The following is a 21,091-nucleotide window of genomic DNA, read 5'->3' as shown; positions in this document are numbered from 1 at the left end:
TTTCTTCATAGCGGCGGACTTGACTTGACTTCGGCCAATTATTTAGGACAGTGAATCTCGTGTTACATTCATGTTTAAATTTAAGTTAATTTAGACTCACTTTTATAAAGTTGTTAAACGAACCTTACGATCTAAGTACACCCTGTTATTTAAATCAAAATATAAAATTATCTAAGTACACCCTATTTAACTACCAAAATACCCCTAGTACACACTAATACCAATCCTAAACCTACTTTCTTTTTTTACATGAATTCGTGTCCTCTTTTCAAATTTTGAGTTTGCATCAAATCTTTAATTACAGAAGCTACTGTGGAAATATTGCCGGAGACATTGTGTGATTTATCGAACTTGCAAACCTTGTTGATCTCGCATGCAAAAACTAGTGAATTAGTAATTCGATATATTCTTTTTGGTCATTTTATATTAGAGTAAATTAGTATTTCAATAAATAGTTTGATAGTAGGGTGTACTCAATTAATTTTAGAGTTCATTTGGCAGCACTCTAAATATATAAATCTTTCTAAAGGCGTATCAGAATGAAAAGAAAAGAACGTTGATACAATAATATAACCAATCAATTACCCATATGGAAAACATGAAACAAACAAGAAGATGGATTGAGCACCATCTGGGTTGAATTCAATTCATTAAATCTTAACGACGTGCATTTGTGGACGTTGTTCATATTTGTGTCTTGAACAGAATTTAGAAACCTCTAAATCATTCAATCTTCAATGCATGAATTTGTCGGGTCATTTCCGTTACTAATTCGTGCTTAAAGACCACGTACCCTAAAACAAAGAGAGAAATTTGGATTAAAATTCTCCTAGTCATGCTCCTTAATCAGTCCACTGTCAAATCCATCTCTGGTTTAATGGAGACTTAAAGGGTTTTTTTAAGGGAGAAAATTAAAATTCTTTAACGATAACATGGGCAGAACTACTATAAAACTGATTAAAGAAAAGAAGAAGAAGATTGCATCATGTGAATGGCAGAGACAATAAAATCCGGCCACTATTCAATCCACACTAAATATTAAAAAATGACAAAGCAAATTGAGGTAAATATCAAGTCTACGAGTCACGAGAGTGAGTGGCATTGGGAATATGAGTTACAACTTACAATCATGGTCTAAAATATCGATAATATCGAGGATATTTCGGTTTTTTTGAATTACGGATATTTCGGAACATATCCATGTACATATCGTATAAATATCGACAATATCGACGATAATATCGGAAAATATCGATGTCGATAATTTCGCTCACATTTCAGCAATATTTTGTCAAAATATCGGTGTAATATCGCTAAAATATCGAAAATATCGATGTGAAGGAAAAAAAGTTTTTTTTAAAAAAAAAAGGGAAAAAAGGGGAGAAAAAAGCACAAAGGGGATATGAACCCCTCCTATTTTACTCCTCCAACACCTTAAACACCATATCACTTATGTTTTTGTGATAGTATGCTAAAATATTTATATTTATATGTGTGGTTTGTTAACAATTACATGCAAAACTATTTTGGGGATTTATCATTTGATGACTAATCTTCACAATACACTTACTCTAGAGATGATAAAGATAGTGAAAAATTTGAACCTCGCAGGAACTCTATGTGGTACTAAGTCACTCATGTATCTTACCATGCAATGTATAAAGTGTAAAATATTATAGTAAATCATTATATATAAATGATTACGGTGTATTTAATCTTTTTTCATTAATTATTACATATTTGTTACACTCATAGTGTTTGCCCGCTTACTGTATAATCAACTTAAATTAGTTAAATCCATCATGCAATGCATTTCCTTCTAATTTTTTGTGATAAACTCATAGATAATTGACTAAATAAACATTCTCCAAAGTTTCAATAAAAATTTCCAAGTTTTTCTTACAATTTCCGTGGTTTTTATTCAATTTTTATCGATATCGATAATATCCCGATATTTCCATATTTTTGGACTACCGATATTTCTGATATCATCGATATTTTAGACCTAATTAACTTCTTTCGTTGTAATAAAAACCAATGAGTCTCTCTCTTGGTTGCATATTCGCTTTCAGATTGTACATTGTATGTTATTCTTTTATTCGCTTTCGCTTTGTTGTTGAGTTCAGTTGGCTGGGTCTCATTTTTTGGTGTATTTTTATGCCCTTTTGTGGGTTTTTAATGAAATTCACTTTCGACCAAAAAAATAAAATAATTCTTTTTATTTAAAAATCACTTTTTTTCCTCAAAATTTATAAAGCAATTTCACTAGTTGACAAAAAATGTGTACTCCCTTCCCTTCCCTCTAAACTTTTGTTCATAAAAGAAAAGTGTAATTAATTAGCACTAAATAAGATTAAGAAGATATTACTTTGATTCCTCAGTTCTTATAATATGCATCGCATCTATTTATTATCAGTCTACTCATATATATTGGCAAGAAGGACAAGTATCTAATTTGAGTGCAAAACATTTAAAACGTTTAATTCGGTATACTTGGTATTTGTTTGAAGTTTCCAAGTTTGCAAGTGTGTCTATATATTAGAGGAAGATTGAGGAGGGAGAGAAGGTGTTTGGTCTCTCTCTCTCTCTCTCTCTCTCTCTCTCTCACGTATTTCCTTCCACCCACAAGTCTCTCTGTCCAAGTTCAAACTCAAAATCTAAAAAACTCAAAAGAAGGAAGATCAGAAGATGCCTTGCCTTTACATCTCCACCAACGTGAACCTAGATGGATTTGACACTGATTCCATCTTTTCTGAAGCCACCAAAGCCATCTCTTCCATCACTGGAAAGCCTGAAGACGTAAGTTTCTTTCTCTTCCTCATTCATGTCAATCACTCAGAAACACACACAAAGTTGAGTTTCTTAATTCAATTTCATGCATGGTACTTGGTATTTTGTAATCCGTTAATCATGATTAATGCTATATTCTTATCTCCCAAATGAGGTAATGTCAACTGGCCAAAACCAATATTTTACAAGTAAATTATAGAGTCTAGAGACTCTAGACCCACTAGCTAACTTTTAGTTGATCCGAGTAAAGATTAGAGGCTGTTCTTCTGTAGCAATTAGATACTGGGAAATCACTTGTTCTGCTTCTTTTTTTTGTAATTCACAAGGGAGATTTGATTTTGGGTTCCCTTTTTCTCTTTCTAGTACCTAAAATCATATCAATTGCTTTTAGCTAGTGTCTGCCCAGATTCTGTATGAATAGAGTAGCAGATTGAAAAGAATTGGCTTCTGTAAATCAATGAGCATCAAGGTCTCTCAACCTTGTAAGATTGGAATTTCTTGGACTCCCCCCCAAAACAAAAAGCCCCCCATGTTACAAAGTCAGCGCAGATGGGGGCAATCTGTGCAAACCTCAAGGAGGAGCAAGGGGAGTTGGTCTGGTAGTCAAACCACAACAGGGCTGCATATTGTAGTTTGTTTATGCTGGTTTTTGTCAAGGGCTAGTGCCTAATGGGGTTTTACTGATATGATACGTGATGTGTTGTTTTGATATACATTGACTCATTCTCTAATAATTTGTTGAAATTATACTAGTCTTTAGTTCGTAGGAGATTTTGAGTTCACACCTCTAATCCCATTACATCTACAATTCTTTGGTTTTTGGCGTTTCGCAACGACTTAAGGTTTTGGAGAAGAAAAATGCTTGGCAAGCTGTGATTAGCCCAGTTTAACCTAACATGCACTGAGCTGTGAGACTAGTCCCATTTGACTGGGGAGGGCAGCCCCAGAGTGGCTTTTCTCCAATCCTCGAAAAGCCATGACCATTGTATATAATTTTGGTCTTGAGTTTAAAAATCAGAAGTCAGCTGCTGAGCTCTTCTTAGGATAAACAAGATATATAGGAACCACTTGATGATATTTAAGTATTGGAGTAGCTGTCTGTCCTCTGGTTGGAGCCCCACCACTTTGTTTCCGGCTTTTGAGAATTTTCCCACACAATAATATGAGTGCCTTGTGGTTGGTTGGTGTCTGCATCAACCCATTTCAGCATAATTCGACCCTTGACACACTAAGGTTTTATTTGGAAATAATTTTGTAAGAAGCACTTTTGTTTATAAAATATTTGTATAGAAGCAATTCCCTTAGAAGAATGTCAAAAAATTGGAAGTGTGATTTCAGAAGAACATATAAATTTTTTTGCCGAACATTATTTATCAGAAAGCGAGTTTTACCCTTTCAGAATTACTTCCAATCAAAGTTTTCTTTAATTATCCAATTTAATCGTATGTTTAATCCTTGAACACACACTTTGCTTTTGGTGCAGTATGTGATGGTGTTGCTTAAGGGATCGGTGCCCATATCATTTGGCAGGAGCACCAGTGAGCCAGCAGCATATGGTGAGCTAGTAGCAATGGGTGGAATTAACAAACCAGTGAAGAGGCAGCTGATTGCCACCCTTGGCACAATCATGGAGGCCAGGCTTTCAATCCCAAAGACCAGATTTTTTCTTAAAGTTGTTGATATAAGTACTGCAACAGGGTCTAAGCTCTGATATGGAATTCAAAAAAGATAAAAGAAAGGTTGAGGTTTTTTTTTTCTTTCGGTCTGAAAGAAAGGTTGAGGTTTAGGTTCATTATCTTCCGCATTTGTTGGCCAAAGAAATAAAGGAGGCTAAAGATGCATTGTTTTGTGCAGTGTTTCTAATTGTAGCAGGACAAAACCCACCAAATGAAAGTGACCAATGGTTTTTCTCTGATATGATTTGTAGAATTTGGTACCATGTCTTTGTTTCTTTTGTTCTAATCTATCAATATCATTGTGGGAAAATTGACCGACTCAAATTGATCTTAAACAGAACATGTCACTCAGGTCAGGCCAATAAAAAGCATACACGATGCCACACCATTGTCGCTAGTATTATTGTTGTTGTATTGTCCTTTTGGTAGAGAAAATATCAGCCCCAAAAGAAAAAATGGTTTCTTTTCTGCCCTTTTTGATGAAGGAAACTTAATCAGTCAAGGAAATCCAGCCACTTTGTCTCTCTCTGTTCCAAGTTCTTTTTCTATATTTTGCATTCAGAAGGGATATAGGTGACCATTCTTTTGGTTGTAGCAGCAGCATTTATAGAGCTATGTTGTCACACGGTTTGAAACCTTATGTTAAAAGATTGTCAATCAAAAACATTACGTTAGATATAAAAGTGATGTGGCTTTTAATAAAAAGTACATTTTTTATATAGGGGAGATTGTTCTCCTATTATTATATATATAATTCTTTAACATTATGCGTCGATTAATAAAATAACATGTCAAATTGTATATGATAAAAGATAAATTGTACTCAAAATATGTTAGGAACATATGACACTATGAACAATAAAATCTATATTATTTTGTGTGTCATTTTTTCATTTCATCGAATTAGGCCTTTCGACCTGATGGGAGATTGAATTCTCTTTACTTTATGGGAGAGTATATAAATTGTCAAAATTGACCTCGGCCCAAAATTAGGCCCAAGTTCAAACAGGAAGTTTTCTGAAACAAAATACGAGTTGGTCCATAGAGGGAGAACGGATCCAAATCACTTATTTTGATCGAATCAAATACGGGCTCAAAGAATGAGAACAATGGGCCAAACCCATCTTTCAAGTGTGCTGATGGCAAAAGGGGCATTTTGGGAAGTTAAAATGTGTGTATCATACTGAGATTATATCTCTCCCATAAAATAGAAGGGGACAAGACCAGAGCGAGGGTGAGGGTTTTTTTTACTACCAGAGCATTTGCAGAAGCAGTCGAGTGTGAGAGAGTTTCAGAGACGAAAACGATGCCGTGCCTCAACATCTCAGCTAACGTCAGCCTGGAAGGAGTAGACACCTCCTCTATCCTCTCCGAAGCCACCTCCACCGTCGCCAAGATCATCAGCAAGCCCGAGGCCGTACGGTTCTCTCTCTCTCTCTCTCTCTCTCTCTCTCTCTCTCTCTCGCGCGCGCGCGCGCATTATTTACCCAGATTTTAGAATTTTTGTTTTGAACTCTAAATTTTAGGTAGATGCATGTTCCTTTTCGAATTTAGTTTTGTTTATTTTTGCTTGATGATCAATATTTGCTATTTTAGCTTCAACAAAAGTAGGTTTATAAGTCTTGCTAATTTTGACTTTTGGTTTAGTAATTTTGATTAGGTTGACTTTTCAGTAATTTTTTTGATTCTACGATGCATAACTTGAACACCAACAAATGAGAAATATTAGTGATTGGTAGATGTTAGAGATTGAGGTTTGCTTTAGTAACTTAATATTTTAGGGAAAGCAATGCAATGTACCTCCTCTGTAGTTCGCTTTGCTTGCCATAGAAAAAGGGTTCTCTAACCAAACTGGTGGACTTGGGGTTCTTGAGTATTCGTGGAAGAGGGCAATCATAGAGTTATATGCATGTCTTTTAACGATAGCATCCGAGTTTCCAACAACTCACCCGATGTGCCCGAAATTCTGTTTCGGAATTGGTTGAGAGGATGTTTTAGTTTTCCACTGATATTGGATGGGAATTTTACTGTTTTAGGTTTATAGTGATGTTTCGATGCTTTTGTATGTGATGTGTTGCTCCATTACTTGTTTGCTTAATTCCCTTTTTAACTATTTTCCTCTTTTGTTTCGTCGTGTTTGAGATCTTCTTATGTAAATTGTGATTGTCAATATGCAGTATGTGATGATTGTGCTGAAGGGATCAGTACCCATAGCTTTTGGTGGGACTGAGCAGCCAGCTGCCTATGGTGAGTTGGTCTCCATTGGTGGCCTTAACCCTGATGTGAACAAGAAGTTGAGTGCTGCAATTGCCGCAATTCTTGAGACTAAGTTGTCTGTGCCCAAGTCACGATTTTTCCTCAAGTTCTATGACACCAAGGCAAGCCATCCCACCTTTTCAAGTTTTCCATAGAAAAGTGTCATGTCGTGCACGCGCTTCTTCTCATTGCATTCTTCCTGTTTGTTTAGGCCCATCAAAGTCAAGAATATGCACAGTGTTTGCATGCTTTACACCAGAACTAGATCATGTAAATAAGTCTTTACTGTCTAAAGCCTTAAGCATAGCTCCTGTTAGTCTTTCTCAAGAATCACATTCATGTTGATTTGCAATTTATTCTACTTGTTGCCACTTTAGATGATTCTGGTGTTTTGTTATTCTGCAGGGTTCCAACTTTGGATGGAATGGGTCCACCTTCTAAAGCGCGTGTTACCATCGGAGCAGTATCTTAAATTTCTCCTCAACTTTATGCTCTCTATTCAGAGACAGCTTTATATCTAGTGATGATTTGGTACCACAGTACTTTGATAATACTAGAAAGGATATTGGCATTTTCTGTATGTGTGCTTTTGTTTAGTGGAACCTAATGGAACTTTTGAAGGCTTTGTATGCTTACATTCGCATTCGGGAATCGTGTTCCCTGGGTAATGATCAATGATGTTATGGTACCCATAGTTGGCAATCCTTGTTTAAGGTTCATTTCTTCGGTGTATGCATCTGTTCGGGTCTGTTGTCTATCTTAAATTTGGCTTGCCTTCCTAACTAGATATTTGAAAGTGCACTCTTTCAGTGCAGAGTAGCCATAGTTTCTTGCCTCCATAATGATTGCAATCCATGAGAGCCCCATTATCACCAATCACTTCTTGATCTAGTCCGTATTCTTTTAGGCTTTCGGAAACTCTCTCCATTGATCTCTGCCTTAGGGCTGTGTTCTTTCCTTTGCCTTACTCAGTGCATGTGCTGTTTTATTGGACTTTCTCCAAACTGGAGAGCTCGTCCGACTAGATTTCCGGTAAATCTAATGGTGTAAGACAAAATTTTTACGTGATGCACTTTATTGAAAGAAAAAGATTTTTTTAAAAAAGAAGTTGAAATTTGGGTTGAACCCATTTTAGGCAAATTAAAACTAAACGTAAATTGATAATTTAAACAGAAGTCATAAAATTAAGGCAAAATAAATAGTATGAAGTGGATCCACTAAGTTTTGCTTGTTTTATTTTAGGCCGTCCATGTAGACTGGAGATATATAATACAAATACAAAATCCTCCAGTAAAGAGAGTGGAAATTGAAAATTCCCGGGTGATATCATTTCACCCGGCTTTTGACGGCGAACGCGTAAAGACGAAGCAAGAAGAACCGTAAAACTTCCCTCTCCTAATTTACTTCCCCTCCTATTTCCATCGACCTTCCTTTTCTTAGCCCACACCCCCTTCCCTCCTTCCCTTATAAACCTAAATCCCCCAAAATCCCTCAAAACCAAAATTCACAACATCAGATCCGAGATCAGATCAGATCCACCGACCCGCAATGTCGAACCCAACCCCACCTCCGATCCTTCCGGTCTCAACCACGTCCACAACCACCGCCGGCTCCGTCCAATCCCAGGCCCCGATCGCAACCCCAGCCTTCCGCGCCTTCCTCACCCACATATCGGAAAATCTCCGCAACGGCCTCTCCCAGCGCCGCCCCTGGACCGAGCTTTTCGACCGCTCCGCCTTCGCCAAGCCCGAGTCGCTCTCCGAAGCCACCGGCCGCGTCCGCAAGAACTACTCCTACTTCCGCGTCAACTACCTGGCCACCATCGCTCTCATCGTCGCCGTCTCCCTCTTCACCCACCCCTTCTCTCTCCTCGTCCTCCTCGGCCTCCTCGCCGGCTGGCTCTTCCTCTATCTCTTCCGGCCCTCCGATCAGCCCCTCGTCATCTTCGGCCGCACCTTCTCCGACACCCAGACCCTCTGGGGCCTCATCGCCTTCTCCATCTTCGTCGTCTTCCTCACCTCCGTCGGATCCCTACTCATCTCGGCTCTACTCGTCGGCGCTGCCGTCGTCTTCGCTCACGGCGCCTTTAGGGTTCCCGAGGACCTCTTCTTGGACGAGCAAGAGCCTACAGCCTCCACTGGCTTCCTCTCCTTCCTCAACGGCGCTGCCTCCAATGTCGCTGCCGCCACAGCCCCGGCCGTTATCGCCGCTCGCGGTTGATCTTATCTATCTCCTCCCCATTGTCGTTGGATCGCGCTCAAGATGATGATGGTATAAGTAGTTAAATTCATATTATAGTTTGTTCTCAGACAACAAAAATGGAAAAGTAATAATAAAGTTGACGTTTTTGTCCTACAAACATATTTAGGGTGGGTTTTGTTGTGCGCAATTTGTATGGATCTGTGTATCTTCGTTCTAATTTAGATAGAAAATTCATGTTTTTTCATGGTTCTTTGGTGGATCTTGTCGAGTACAAATTGTAACTGCCACAGGTCATTGATATAAAGGATTCTTTTTGTTTTACTCTCTGCAGATCTGCATTATATAATTTATCTCTATGAATATGAGTTTCAGATCTGTATGCCTCTTAGTTCATTTGGATGAATGCATGTATTCTAGTTTCTTCTGCAATGTCTTTTGTTCAAATCAAAATACTTGAAGAAATGTTGACACTTTTCTGTAATCTATATATTTCTGATTCTTTAACAGCAGCTACATTGTTAGCAATTCAGATGTGCTTTGGTTAGGATTTAGATTGCCAATAGATCTATGTACTTGATATGTCACTTGAAATCTAGCACTGGAATGTGGGATAGTCTAACATGCCTGATTCAAGGTTTCACTTCGTTTTACAAGCTGGGATCATTACATTATTGATATATGATGCCATTGCTGATACCTGGTCTTGATGATGTTTAAGATTTAGTTATCATGGGGGCATCCACCCTGTGGTGAATTCTTGTCTCGGTTGCTTCACCAATTTCTTTGCATCTATCGAGTTCATGACAAGTGAAAATTTTAGACAACAAGAACATTTTGGTCAAACTTTTTCATGCTTTAAAGAATCTGGTTAGATAAATGAGTCACATAGAATGTGAAATTCAATGGATCACGCCGAGCTTAGAGGTTCAGGATAGTTCTAGTACGGTGCCATTCATGTTAGCCATATAGTAGATGTTGAATAATCCCCATATTCAAGAGTGCTTATGAGACCTGTAGATTTCCCGTGATTGCTCTGTACTTTGTTAGTCGCAGTATTTATTTTGATAAAAGTAGCGTAAAAGTTTTAGATCAGTTCACACATCAGGGCCCTGATGAAGGAGGCTGATGAACTGTTTAAGTTGTCTGTTTGTGCAAATATGAAATCTGGTTTGTCATCCTCTTCCCTTGTGCCCTCCTTGTTCTTAAAAGAGGGAGAAAAGTGCCTTTGTCATCGTGATGGAACTAGCCTTGTTTTTCTCTTTGGTCAGTTTATGTACTTTCAACCTGCCAATGCTCTTTTGTGTTGGTTTTGATGATAGCACTCGATGATTAGCGTATATATCGATCGTGCCAACTGATCACAGTGATCGTATATCAGGTTAAGAACAATGTTTGAAAAAAATTACGAATGTGATCACTAGATAAATCTTGCACGTTTTGCACGAAATCTGAATCCCTCCTGTTTAATTTGCTTAAGGCAGAACAAAACAAAGGTCTGTTATAACGATGATTATGTCGATTTGTGTACGATGATTACCAGAAGTCTGAAGTTAATCATTACGAAGTCCTATCATGTCAATTACTGTAATTTTTAAAGCCTCCCAGAAAGCAAAAATACGATGCTGTTAAAATGCATATGCCATCCAAAAGGGAAAATTCGTAGTTGAAACAAATGATTGCCAGACAAACTTTAATGGACATCATTGAGCATGAATCGGTATAGGACGTCTGCAAAAGGAGTTTCTCAACATCCAGATCCACTGAGGTCATTACAGTCATTTTGGCTGTACCCCTGGTATGGTACCAAGTTGATAATTCACTGGATGCCAAAATTGCCGGGTATGTGGCCTATGAAATATAGCCGTTGGAGAATCTGAAGAGAACCCGGTTTTTCAACCCAGCCGTTATATGGTGAAAATGCACGAGAGAGAAAAAAACTAGCCGTTACAGATAAACAACGATGACGAAGTAGTCTTCAACTCAGGACATTGACCCCATCCCACCCTGACTCTGTCTCCGACCTCGTCTCTTTTCCAATACAATATTTTCTCCCGTCTCAACCCACTCAGATTCTCACATGCACAAACCGCCTCAATTATTTCTCCCCTCTTATTTAGCTTTCATTTCGTTGTTCATCACCTCTAAAGATTCTCTCTCTCTCTCTCTCTCTCTCTTCACTACAACTGTAAAGACCTTGAGCTGAACTAGAAAAGCTTTCAGTTCCTTCATCATTTGCATTCACTTATTTTCTTGAACATCTTCTTCAACATCGCATTTCTTTGATGTTCATGGAAAATAAGTTCTGTCCATTTCATATTATGCATGGCTTTAATAATTTGTTTATGTTCATGTATGCCTTGCTCTTTGTTCAGCTTCTGGCTCTGACATACCAACCTGTTTTGGGTCAGCAAGGAGATGGTGTGGTTGTCACCAAATCCGATTACCAAGCGCTTCGAGCATTTAAGCGTGAACTCATTGATTTCAATGGCGTTTTGCGCAGCTGGAATGACAGCGGCTATGGAGCCTGCTCAGGTGGGTGGGCAGGAATCAAGTGCATCAAGGGACAGGTCATTGCAATCCAGCTTCCATGGAAGAGACTCGGGGGCAGAATCTCTGAGAAGATTGGGCAGCTGCAAGCACTTCGAAAGCTCAGCCTCCACGACAACGTTTTGGCTGGCCCTGTCCCTTGGTCTCTTGGCTTCCTTCGCAATCTCAGAGGGGTTTACCTCTTCCATAACCGGCTTTCGGGTTCCATACCTCCTTCAATTGGTAACTGCCCTCTTCTTCAAACTCTTGATTTAAGCAACAATTCACTTACTGGTACAATTCCTTCTAGTCTTGCAAATTCTACCAAGTTGTTCAGGCTCAATTTGAGCTTCAATTCACTTTCTGGTACTATCCCACCTAGTCTCACCAAGTCACCTTCTCTCACCATCCTTGCTCTCCAACACAACAACCTCTCTGGTTCTGTTCCAAGTACTTGGGGTACTGGAACAGGAAATAGAAGCTACCTACTTGCGATCCTGACCCTTGATCATAATCTGATCTCTGGAACTATTCCAAGTTCTCTGAGCAAGTTGGGTTTTCTTGAAGAGATTTCTGTAAACAATAACCAGATTACTGGGACCATTCCCAATGAACTAGGGGGGCTCACTAGGCTCCAAAAGCTAGACTTATCCAACAATGCTATCAATGGAAGCTTTCCTTCTAGCTTTTCCAACCTCTCCTCCCTTGTTTCATTGAATCTAGAGGGCAATCGCCTCGATAACCACATCCCAGAAGGCCTTGACAGATTGCAGAACCTCTCAGTACTCAACCTGAGGAAGAATAATTTCAGTGGCCATATTCCAGCATCTATTGGGAATATTTCTGGAATTTACCAAGTTGATTTATCTGAAAATAAATTCAGTGGAGAAATTCCAGAAGGCCTTGACAGATTGCAGAACCTCTCAGTACTCAACCTGAGGAAGAATAATTTCAGTGGCCATATTCCAGCATCTATTGGGAATATTTCTGGAATTTACCAAGTTGATTTATCTGAAAATAAATTCAGTGGAGAAATTCCTGCTTCACTTGGCAGCCTAGCCAATCTCACTTCCTTCAATGTTTCTCACAACAATCTCTCTGGCCCAGTCCCATCCCTCCTCTCCAAAAAGTTCAATTCCAGCTCTTTTGTGGGGAATCTTCAGCTATGTGGCTATAGCACTTCAACTCCTTGCCCTTCTCCCCCACCTCAGATTCTTCCATCTCCACCAACACGGCCTTTGAAGAAAAAGCATCACCACAAACTAAGTACGAAAGATATAATTCTCATAGCAGCAGGTGCTCTCCTAGCTGTTCTGCTTCTACTCTGCTGCATTTTGCTTGTTTGCTTGGTCAGGAAAAGGTCTGCTTCAAAGGGAAAGAATGATAAAACTGTCAAGCAGGCTGCTGCTGGGAGCACTGACAAGGCAGCTCCTGCTACCACCGGAGTGGAATATGGCGGTGAAGCTGGTGGAAAGCTTGTTCACTTTGATGGGCCATTTGTTTTTACAGCTGATGACCTATTGTGTGCCACTGCTGAGATAATGGGAAAGAGTACATATGGGACTGCATATAAGGCAACATTAGAGGAAGGTAATCAAGTTGCAGTGAAGAGGTTGAGGGAAAAGACTACAAAGGGTCAAAAGGAGTTTGAAACTGAAGCTGCGGCACTTGGGAAGATCCGGCACCCAAATCTCCTAGCTCTGAGGGCCTATTACTTGGGACCTAAGGGAGAGAAGCTTCTGGTCTTTGATTACATGCCTAATGGCAGTCTTGCATCCTTCCTTCATGGTAAGTTGATTCAACTATAGCTCATGGTTTTCCTGATTGTTTGATACAACTATATACTGTAAATGTTGGCCAACATGCTAATGTAGCATCTTATGCAGCTCGAGGGCCCGAAACCATCATTGATTGGCCAACAAGGATGAACATAGCGATCGGTGTGACGCGTGGACTCTGCCACCTGCACAACCAGGAGAACATCATACATGGGAATCTCACATCCAGCAACATACTGCTAGATGAGCAGACCAACGGTCACATTGCAGACTTCGGGCTTTCCCGGCTCATGACGGCGGCTGCAAACACCAATGTGATTGCCACTGCAGGAACCCTTGGCTACAATGCACCAGAGCTCTCAAAGGCCAAGAAGAGCACAACAAAGACTGATGTGTACAGCCTTGGGGTGATCATATTGGAGCTCCTGACAGGGAAGTCTCCCGGGGAACCAATGAACGGCATGGATTTGCCCCAGTGGGTGGCATCCATTGTGAAAGAGGAGTGGACAAACGAAGTTTTCGATTTGGAGCTCATGAGGGATGTGCCAACCATAGGTGATGTGCTGCTTAACACATTGAAACTATCCCTGCACTGCGTGGATCCATCGCCAGCGGCGCGACCAGAAGCTCAGCAAGTTCTGCATCAGCTAGAGGAGATTCAGCAGCCTGAGGCAAATGTTGGCTCTGCTGAAGAAGGCACAGAAGAAGTACCACCACCATCAACAACTGACTAAAAAGGGTTTGTTTCCATCATCAACAGCAACAACAAATGAGAGTCAGGGTTTTATTATTTATTATTATAAAGGAGGGTTTTGTTATAAAATTACTTTGTTCACAGGTTTAGGAAGAAGTAGGCATTGAAAATTCTTTATAAATTAGTATATGTAAATATAGGTTATTGTTTGATTCTTTTGGTTGAGGATGATAATAAATTATAATGTATTCTTTTTATCCAAGTTGTGTTTCTGTTAAACGTTAAACAAACAGAAGTCAATAAAGTTATGAAATTGCAGCACTTAAAAGTGTTGACAACCAAATTAGTGTCACTTACTTTCCCATCACTCTCTTCTAATCAAATATTTTCATGTTATACCTAAAATAAAATGCCATTTAAAAAATAAGTAGATAAATACAAATTTAATATTGCCTATATTTTTCGCGCAATATGGTAAAATTACATTCCAACCCAACTGCCATTTAATTCACTTCTGCTTGTTCGCGCAATCTGGTGACTACCCTGAGACTCTCTGTAAGAGCTCAATCTCTCTCGCTCTCTCTCCTCAGAGCTCAAATTTCTAATGCAATGGAAGACCCTTCCATCGACAAAGTAGCAATATCAGGGCCAGCCCTAGCCTCCATGATCCAACGCTTCTCAACCTCCCAAGGCTCCGTCGACGGTCTGATCTTCGGCCACGTCAGCCACATCGCCCCCACCCTCACCGACGACTCTCCCAATTCCACCTCCTCCGCCACTCTCATCGCCACCATTACCGGCTTCTTCTGCTCCGGCTCCACCCACTCCTTTTACAACTCCTCCGGCCGGGTCGACCCGGTCCTCCTCCGCCGCCTGGTCCTGGCCCAGGCCCAATCCCCCTCCGCCCACCTCCTCGGCTGGTTCTCCGGCCGCCGCAAAACCCACCTCCGTCCCTCTCTCAGAGAATTCTCAGTCTCCAACGCTCTCTCCTCCAACCCCAATCTCACGTTCCCAATCCAAAACCCTCCAGAAGGCCCCTCCAACCCTAATCTCGTTCCTTCCCTCTTTCTCCTCTTCGCTTCTCCGATCACCGATCAGACCATCCACACCCACGAGTACCGGGCCTACCACTTCCGTGCATCCAAACACTCCTTCGAGCCCAAATCAATTCAAATCGTCAACATTGGGCCGGCGTTTCGAGCGCAGTACGAGAACTTCAGTCCCAACTCGCCTTTTCCCAATTTGCCATTCGAGCTGAGGGTTTCGCCGATGATTGTGGACAGAGGAGAGGAGAATTTGGATCAGTTGAGGCAAGTTAACAAGGACCAGAGCGAGTTGGATATGTGCAGTGAGGGGTTGGAGGTTGGGAGCCTCAGTAGGCTAATGGGTTCGGAGGCTGCGAATTACACGACTGGCGTGGAGGATTTGTATGAGAAAATGCTTGTGAAGATTGAAAGCTTGACCACGCTCGTTGAGAAGAGCTCCGCTAAGGTTCTTGAGCAGGTGAGCCTTTACTGAATTTAGTAAATTTTCGGGAAATTGTATGTAAATTTGGAGGGGATTTTGTCAAAGCAGTCAAATTGTCATGAATTTATCAATTGCAATATTGAATTTGTATGCCATTATTTTTTATTTTTTATTTTTTTTTTCATTTTCAATGCTAAGTGTGTGCTCTGCATACCATATTTGGAAGTTGTGAATTCATTCTTTTGGAAAATTTTGGCAGGAAAATCTCAATAGGAAGTTAAGGTACAAAGCTGCAAGGTCTGCTGCGTTGGAGTAATTGCTTGATTATTGCCTATGGTGTTTTGTGGTGATGTCAGGGTAATTTTCTTTTTCCTTCGTGTTTAGTTTATTTCATGTATTGAGTGAAGCAATGAACCTATATTAGTGAATTATCTGACATTACTAATGTTGTGTAAAGTCTTAGTACAAAGCTCAACATTGCCCTCATGTTTTGCATTGTCTCTTTAAATTGTTTGATCGTTGTTTCTTCCACATAATGTTGTGTTCCTTTTTTTACAGATTGAATCTTGCAGTATTTCCATTTACAAATTTAGCATTTCCGTACTTTCAACATGTCTCTTCTTACTCCAGTCCAGATTCTAGTTCCTTTTAGGTTTCTTTTCTGAAGGCTTTCTCTGGTAGCTGAGCTTGTCCACTTCCATTATCACCAACGCATATCATCCGCCTGAGACGGCCCTTTCTAGATTTCTGTCGAGTCTACCTTGTATGTTGTCCACTGTAGTTAACAAATCTTTTTTTAATTTTTTAGGTGAGACATGCATTACCGTTACAGTAGATTGTTGTTCTCAGCCCTCTGCACCCTCTATACAAAAATTGGGCACCTCATTGTTAATAATTGTCTTGTAATGGTTGTATTTCAAATGTTTGATTCCCCTTATCTGTGGACCTTCAATTTCTGTTCTACGATGATAACTAATAATTACTCTTATGTGGAATCACATTGTTTTGTAAGTGAAATAAAACGATGAACGGAAGGTCTCTCTAGCACCAATTTTCATGTATTTGGAGTTGTCGTAGGTTGACTACCGTTAAAAATCAGTCCACAAATTTCATGGCTACCAATTTTCATGTATTTGAAGAGATTTTAAGTCAGCCCACAAATTCAGCTTTATGTGCCTCACTTTTGTCTTCTTTATCTTGTTCTGGAATCAGTGAATCCTTCATGGTGGGAAGCTATATTCTCACTTGCAAAAACGACGAGTAATTAAGTCGGTGAATCCTTGTGTAGTGTTCTGCGCCTCACTTTGTTGTGGTTTTCTGTTGGAATAACAGCATACAGGAAAGTTTCCGGCTTGATGATGTGGTAACTCATGTATATGTAAGATTTAGTTGACATTCGATGCATCATGCAGTTGGTGACTTTTGAGATGAAGATCTGTTGGAACCATGGAAGTGTTTTCTTGTACTAATTACGGTGTGGCATGTTTTCGTGGTCTTGAAGATGGGGATGATTTGATACCCTGCGTCCTTTCAGTTATATGTGCACTTGCTGTATCTTGTCCATTTATAAGGAGGAAGAAGAAGAAAGCAAATGATTGTCCAATATTTTCATCTTTCACCTGCCTATGTTTGTTTCTCCTTTACTTGATTCAAGCATACGCAACACGACAACCCAAACACAAATTCAAGAGGCCGATAATAAGCAGCACAATTGCCATCTCAGAAAATTAGGAAGGGACCCTCCTTGCCCACCAGTTCAAAGCCATGATTATTAGCTTGTAAGATTTGTTCAGTTCCCATATTACCAGCAAAACCACCAACCAAAGGGAGCTCCCATCACAAGAAATCGTCGTTGTGTCAAAAATGAGGGGCATAAAATTTTAAGTACTGGTCAGAGAGCAGTAAAATGACCATGTTTGGGCCTTCGTTCCGCCATGAGTACCCAGAAAACTGTTTGTTTGGGTTGCTCAAGGCCCATATAGAGTCCATGTTTGGGCCTTGTGCCAACCAGAAAACTGAACAAAGAAGATTTCCAAAATTTGTCCTTTTTTTCTTCTTCTTTTTCGGGGATCACATGCGTCTGATTTGTTGGTACTTTTGTGATTGGAAAGCAATTCATTGTGTTGTGATTTGTCAACAGTATCACTGTGTGACAATGGTTGATGGGATTATATATATATTATATAGGGAGGCTTGTTCACGTTCACGATGGTCAAGCTTTCCAATCCAAGTCCCATCTCTTAAAAACGGGCAAACCCTATTCCCACTTTTTTGTGTCTAAACTCATAAATATAAGATAAGTTAAATGAATTGATTCGAAGAATTTTGCAAGAAACAACCTCCTACTTTCTATTCAATTTCCCCTCACTATTGGTTATCTATATTAAAATATTTTTTATTATTTGAAAGCTATTGTTACAAGCTATGAAACCTCCTACTTCTATTATTTATTATTAAAAAAAAATTTTATAGCAAAAAACAAAGCTTAAACATCATGAATTTCGGATAAAATAGGACCAAAACATTTTCAATGCACTATTTTAGTATAATAAAGTATATTTATGGGGAAATTTTTTTTAGCACAAGGGATAGTCTAAATTACATAGGAGGAGAATTTCTCACAGACACAATTATGATGTCATAAAAATTCAAATTTAATACCTCTAGTCTGCAAATTAAACTCCTTTTTCATTAAGTTGGAGGTCTTATGAGGAACAATTTTATTAAACAAACAAATCAACCTTTTTTTATTTTTGGGGTTTTGAAATCAGAAAAGCTGAACTCTCGGCTCTTTCTTGTCTCAATAAATCACCTTTTGCTGCGTCAACGGCACTTCATATTCAAATATTTTTGTTTGACCGAAGATTAGGACTCTTGCACTAGTTTCTTCCTAATCAAACAGAGCCGCATTAAATTCTAATTACTATTAAACCAGCTTTATATTGGAGCAGCAACTGCCAATTAAACTAACATAAAAGAAAGAGATCATGGACAAATTGAAAACCCAAGTCTTCGTGGCCAAGAAAACGATGGGACAAAACAGGGTACAAAGTCTACGTGTCACACAAGAGGATGCCATAAATAAGGCTGCTACGAATAGTCCATGTCATCATTTCACACATATCCTTTTCGGGAATATCTCACAGTTTGCCTTCGTCCCCAAGTCACAGTGACGACAAGCTTGCTTTATTAGCAGCAACAGGGGCCCTTGCTGTCTGGCTGGCCGAAAACAGATAAACCAAACTCTTCAGACGCCTCAAAACCTTGCTCAAGGGGCAAACGCTAAACGCGTACTTAAACCCCAGATAAACCCCTTTATCAGTTTCTACACATAACAAGAAGGAAGCCTGAGAGAAGAGTAGAATAAGCAGACCCACAAAAAGAGAAGAGGAAAGCAGACATCTTTCTGAGTTCCCATGACGTCTGAGGCTTCTGACGGGTGAGTTCTTTGAGGCATGTTTTCATTTCTTCTTTTACAACGGGTTTTCTTTCATCTTCCCCATCTGGGGTTTTGTGTTTGGTTCCACTACTTTGTTATCTTTCTCCATTATGATTGTGTACTATGAGAAATTGAAGCTTTGGGAATTTTTGAAGTCTTTTTTTTCAAGGGGCCTGTAAATTTTGTCCATGTTGGTTGTTTAAAAGTTACAGAGCCAACTTTGAATTTCATGAAACTTCGACCAGTCTAAAGAAAGTTTTAATTTTTTTTTCTTTTTGGTACTTGTTTTCTTTCAGGGATAAAAAATTGCGCAAGAGACGTAATGGTTGTGATTCAATAGAGGACACTCTGGCTAAATGGAAGAATTACAATGACAGATTTGATTTTGCAAAAGATGGAGTGAAAAAGACGCGGAAGGCCCCATCTAACGGGTCCAAAAAGGGATGTATGAAAGGGAAAGGAGGGCCTGAGAACTCAGATTGTGTTTATAGAGGTGTTAGGCAGAGGACTTGGGGCAAGTGGGTAGCTGAAATTCGAGAACCAAATAATTTTAGTGGTGTGTCAAAGAAGAACAGTCGTCTTTGGCTTGGTACTTTCCCTACAGCCTATGATGCTGCTTTTGCTTATGATGAAGCTGCAAGGGCCATGTATGGTGGTTTGGCCAGGCTCAACTTTCCACAAAACACTATGAAATTGAAGGAGTATTCTAATTCTGTGTCTTCTGGAACAACTAAAACAACAACATCATCATCATATGAGTCTTCAACAACATATAATAATGGGGATGAGGCAGAGGGATTGGACATGAGCAGCAAGTCTGCTATGGAAAGCTCTCGATTTGTGGTAGGCGAATCAAAGGAAAGTTCTGACTTCTTTGAGGATTGTGCGCATAAAGAGCCGAAGCAAGAAACTGATTGTTCTGTGGGTTTTGCGTCACAGGATTTAGAGGTATTAGATGCTACTCTAAGAGAAGCTAAAGATGTGAAATGTGAATTGGAAACTGAGTATGAGCTTGCCAGAAATGATGCTGAAGAAACAGGTGTTTTTCAAACCGGGAGTTATGAAAGCTTCAACCATAGGCCTGATTACTTGCATAATGAGCTACAGGTTGTGAATCTTGATTCAGTACCTGATGGGAAGCCTTATTATAATGATTGGGAATCTTTGGAGACTCTTTTGAGGTCCAACAACGATTACTTAAATAATGAGCTTGTAGATGTGGAATGCAATGGAAGAAATGATTGCAACCCTTCAGAGGATGTTAATGTTGAGAAACCGGTAACGAGCGAAGCCATGGAGAAAGAATTTCCCATGATTCTGGAATCCGGAAGTCACAATGGCCTAGATGATAGCTGCCACTATATGCATAATGAGCAGACAAATGTGGCCAGCAATCTGGTAACAGCCGATTTTGAACCATCTAACGATGAAATTAAGAGATCAATGACGGATCAAGAATTGCGGGGAGGTCTTGTAGAAACTACGAACTTAAATGGCCATAATGGCTTCATAGATAGTTATGCTTGCACAGATGACATTAGGCCTTCAAATGATATCAAAATGCAGGAGAACAGACTTGCCAACTTGCATAATTGGTCTGTAGAAGAATCATATGGCATTGATGCACAGAACCAACAAGGGGAAAGGCTGCCTAATCTCCCTAACCAATTACAGACACAACCGCAGGGTAACATACCAGGAAGCTTGGCTCATATGGAGGAAGCAAGTTTAGGCATCGATTTCGATGTAGATTTGTTCAGGCAAAATTATGATTCAGGTGTATTAGAAGAGCAGGTGTTTCATGGTTCATGGTTCCCTTACTCTTAGTTGAGACTAGCTGAATTGGATGCTTGTTGATATTGTAGTTTATGTTTCTACAAAGGAGGTTTAATCAACGACGTGCGTTTTGGTATTCTGTGCTGCAGTGCTTGTGATTCATGTTCATGCAGACTTGCAGAAGGATTCTGAGATTTTCTTTGGAACAAGGATCAAACTAAGTGAATTAGCTGTATTTTGTTGCAGGGAAAAAAAAAAAGTCTCCATCTTCCATTGTGATGGAACTTGTCTTTTCATTTTAGAATCTTTGTGTCATTTTGTAAACATTTTGTAGGTGTCAACATGATTCTCTTAATAATATCATATTATGCCCTTTGGCCACCACACTTAGGTTTGGTTTTGTTTGGTTGATATTAAAGTTGCCTCCTGTACGTGTTTTAACAAACATATCCTGAGCCACGCTAATTGAAATTTTTGGAGTCTTTCA

The 21,091-nt window shown here is 39.6% G+C and overlaps 6 protein-coding genes across 11 annotated transcripts; all 6 read left to right on the top strand.

The window, feature by feature from the left end:
* Positions 1 to 2,462: 2,462 nt before the first annotated feature.
* On the top strand, positions 2,463 to 4,705 carry LOC117631785 (macrophage migration inhibitory factor-like). Its single transcript, XM_034365085.1, has 2 exons — positions 2,463 to 2,799; positions 4,274 to 4,705. The coding sequence occupies exons 1-2, from the start codon at positions 2,689 to 2,691 to the stop codon at positions 4,499 to 4,501; spliced, it is 339 nt and encodes a 112-aa protein (XP_034220976.1). The 5' UTR covers positions 2,463 to 2,688; the 3' UTR covers positions 4,502 to 4,705.
* Positions 4,706 to 5,594: 889 nt separating this feature from the next.
* Positions 5,595 to 7,441, top strand: LOC117632760 (macrophage migration inhibitory factor homolog). 2 transcript variants are annotated; one of them, XM_034366325.1, is made up of 3 exons: positions 5,595 to 5,883; positions 6,644 to 6,844; positions 7,128 to 7,441. In XM_034366325.1, the coding sequence occupies exons 1-3, from the start codon at positions 5,773 to 5,775 to the stop codon at positions 7,161 to 7,163; spliced, it is 348 nt and encodes a 115-aa protein (XP_034222216.1). In that variant the 5' UTR covers positions 5,595 to 5,772; the 3' UTR covers positions 7,164 to 7,441. The 2 variants fall into 2 exon arrangements, with proteins under 2 accessions (XP_034222216.1, XP_034222217.1); XM_034366326.1 differs by lacking the exon at positions 7,128 to 7,441 and adding an exon at positions 6,934 to 6,987.
* Positions 7,442 to 7,991: 550 nt separating this feature from the next.
* On the top strand, positions 7,992 to 9,295 carry LOC117632781 (PRA1 family protein B1). Its single transcript, XM_034366351.1, has one exon. The coding sequence runs from the start codon at positions 8,271 to 8,273 to the stop codon at positions 8,940 to 8,942; it is 672 nt and encodes a 223-aa protein (XP_034222242.1). The 5' UTR covers positions 7,992 to 8,270; the 3' UTR covers positions 8,943 to 9,295.
* Positions 9,296 to 10,899: 1,604 nt separating this feature from the next.
* On the top strand, positions 10,900 to 14,184 carry LOC117630716 (probably inactive leucine-rich repeat receptor-like protein kinase IMK2). 2 transcript variants are annotated; one of them, XM_034363451.1, is made up of 3 exons: positions 10,900 to 12,206; positions 12,351 to 13,238; positions 13,337 to 14,184. In XM_034363451.1, the coding sequence occupies exons 1-3, from the start codon at positions 11,207 to 11,209 to the stop codon at positions 13,960 to 13,962; spliced, it is 2,514 nt and encodes an 837-aa protein (XP_034219342.1). In that variant the 5' UTR covers positions 10,900 to 11,206; the 3' UTR covers positions 13,963 to 14,184. The 2 variants fall into 2 exon arrangements, with proteins under 2 accessions (XP_034219342.1, XP_034219341.1); XM_034363450.1 differs by having other exon boundaries at positions 10,900 to 13,238.
* Positions 14,185 to 14,398: 214 nt separating this feature from the next.
* Positions 14,399 to 17,009, top strand: LOC117630715. Of its 4 annotated transcripts, none has more exons than XM_034363447.1 (3): positions 14,399 to 15,425; positions 15,649 to 15,746; positions 16,722 to 17,009. In XM_034363447.1, the coding sequence occupies exons 1-2, from the start codon at positions 14,532 to 14,534 to the stop codon at positions 15,703 to 15,705; spliced, it is 951 nt and encodes a 316-aa protein (XP_034219338.1). In that variant the 5' UTR covers positions 14,399 to 14,531; the 3' UTR covers positions 15,706 to 15,746; positions 16,722 to 17,009. The 4 variants fall into 4 exon arrangements, with proteins under 4 accessions (XP_034219338.1, XP_034219337.1, XP_034219340.1 ...); XM_034363446.1 differs by having other exon boundaries at positions 16,602 to 17,009; XM_034363449.1 differs by lacking the exon at positions 16,722 to 17,009 and adding an exon at positions 16,198 to 16,450 and having other exon boundaries at positions 14,417 to 15,425.
* A 1,516-nt stretch (positions 17,010 to 18,525) lies between these two features.
* LOC117631672 lies at positions 18,526 to 21,035 on the top strand. The gene is made up of 2 exons (XM_034364949.1): positions 18,526 to 18,828; positions 19,125 to 21,035. The coding sequence occupies exons 1-2, from the start codon at positions 18,806 to 18,808 to the stop codon at positions 20,653 to 20,655; spliced, it is 1,554 nt and encodes a 517-aa protein (XP_034220840.1). The 5' UTR covers positions 18,526 to 18,805; the 3' UTR covers positions 20,656 to 21,035.
* The last annotated feature ends 56 nt before the right edge of the window (positions 21,036 to 21,091 follow it).

This window comes from Prunus dulcis, chromosome 6 (assembly GCF_902201215.1).
Source record: "Prunus dulcis chromosome 6, ALMONDv2, whole genome shotgun sequence".
NCBI classification, from domain to species: Eukaryota; Viridiplantae; Streptophyta; class Magnoliopsida; order Rosales; family Rosaceae; genus Prunus; species Prunus dulcis.
Note: the sequence above shows the minus strand (reverse complement) of the source record. Positions and strands in the feature narration are given on the sequence as shown.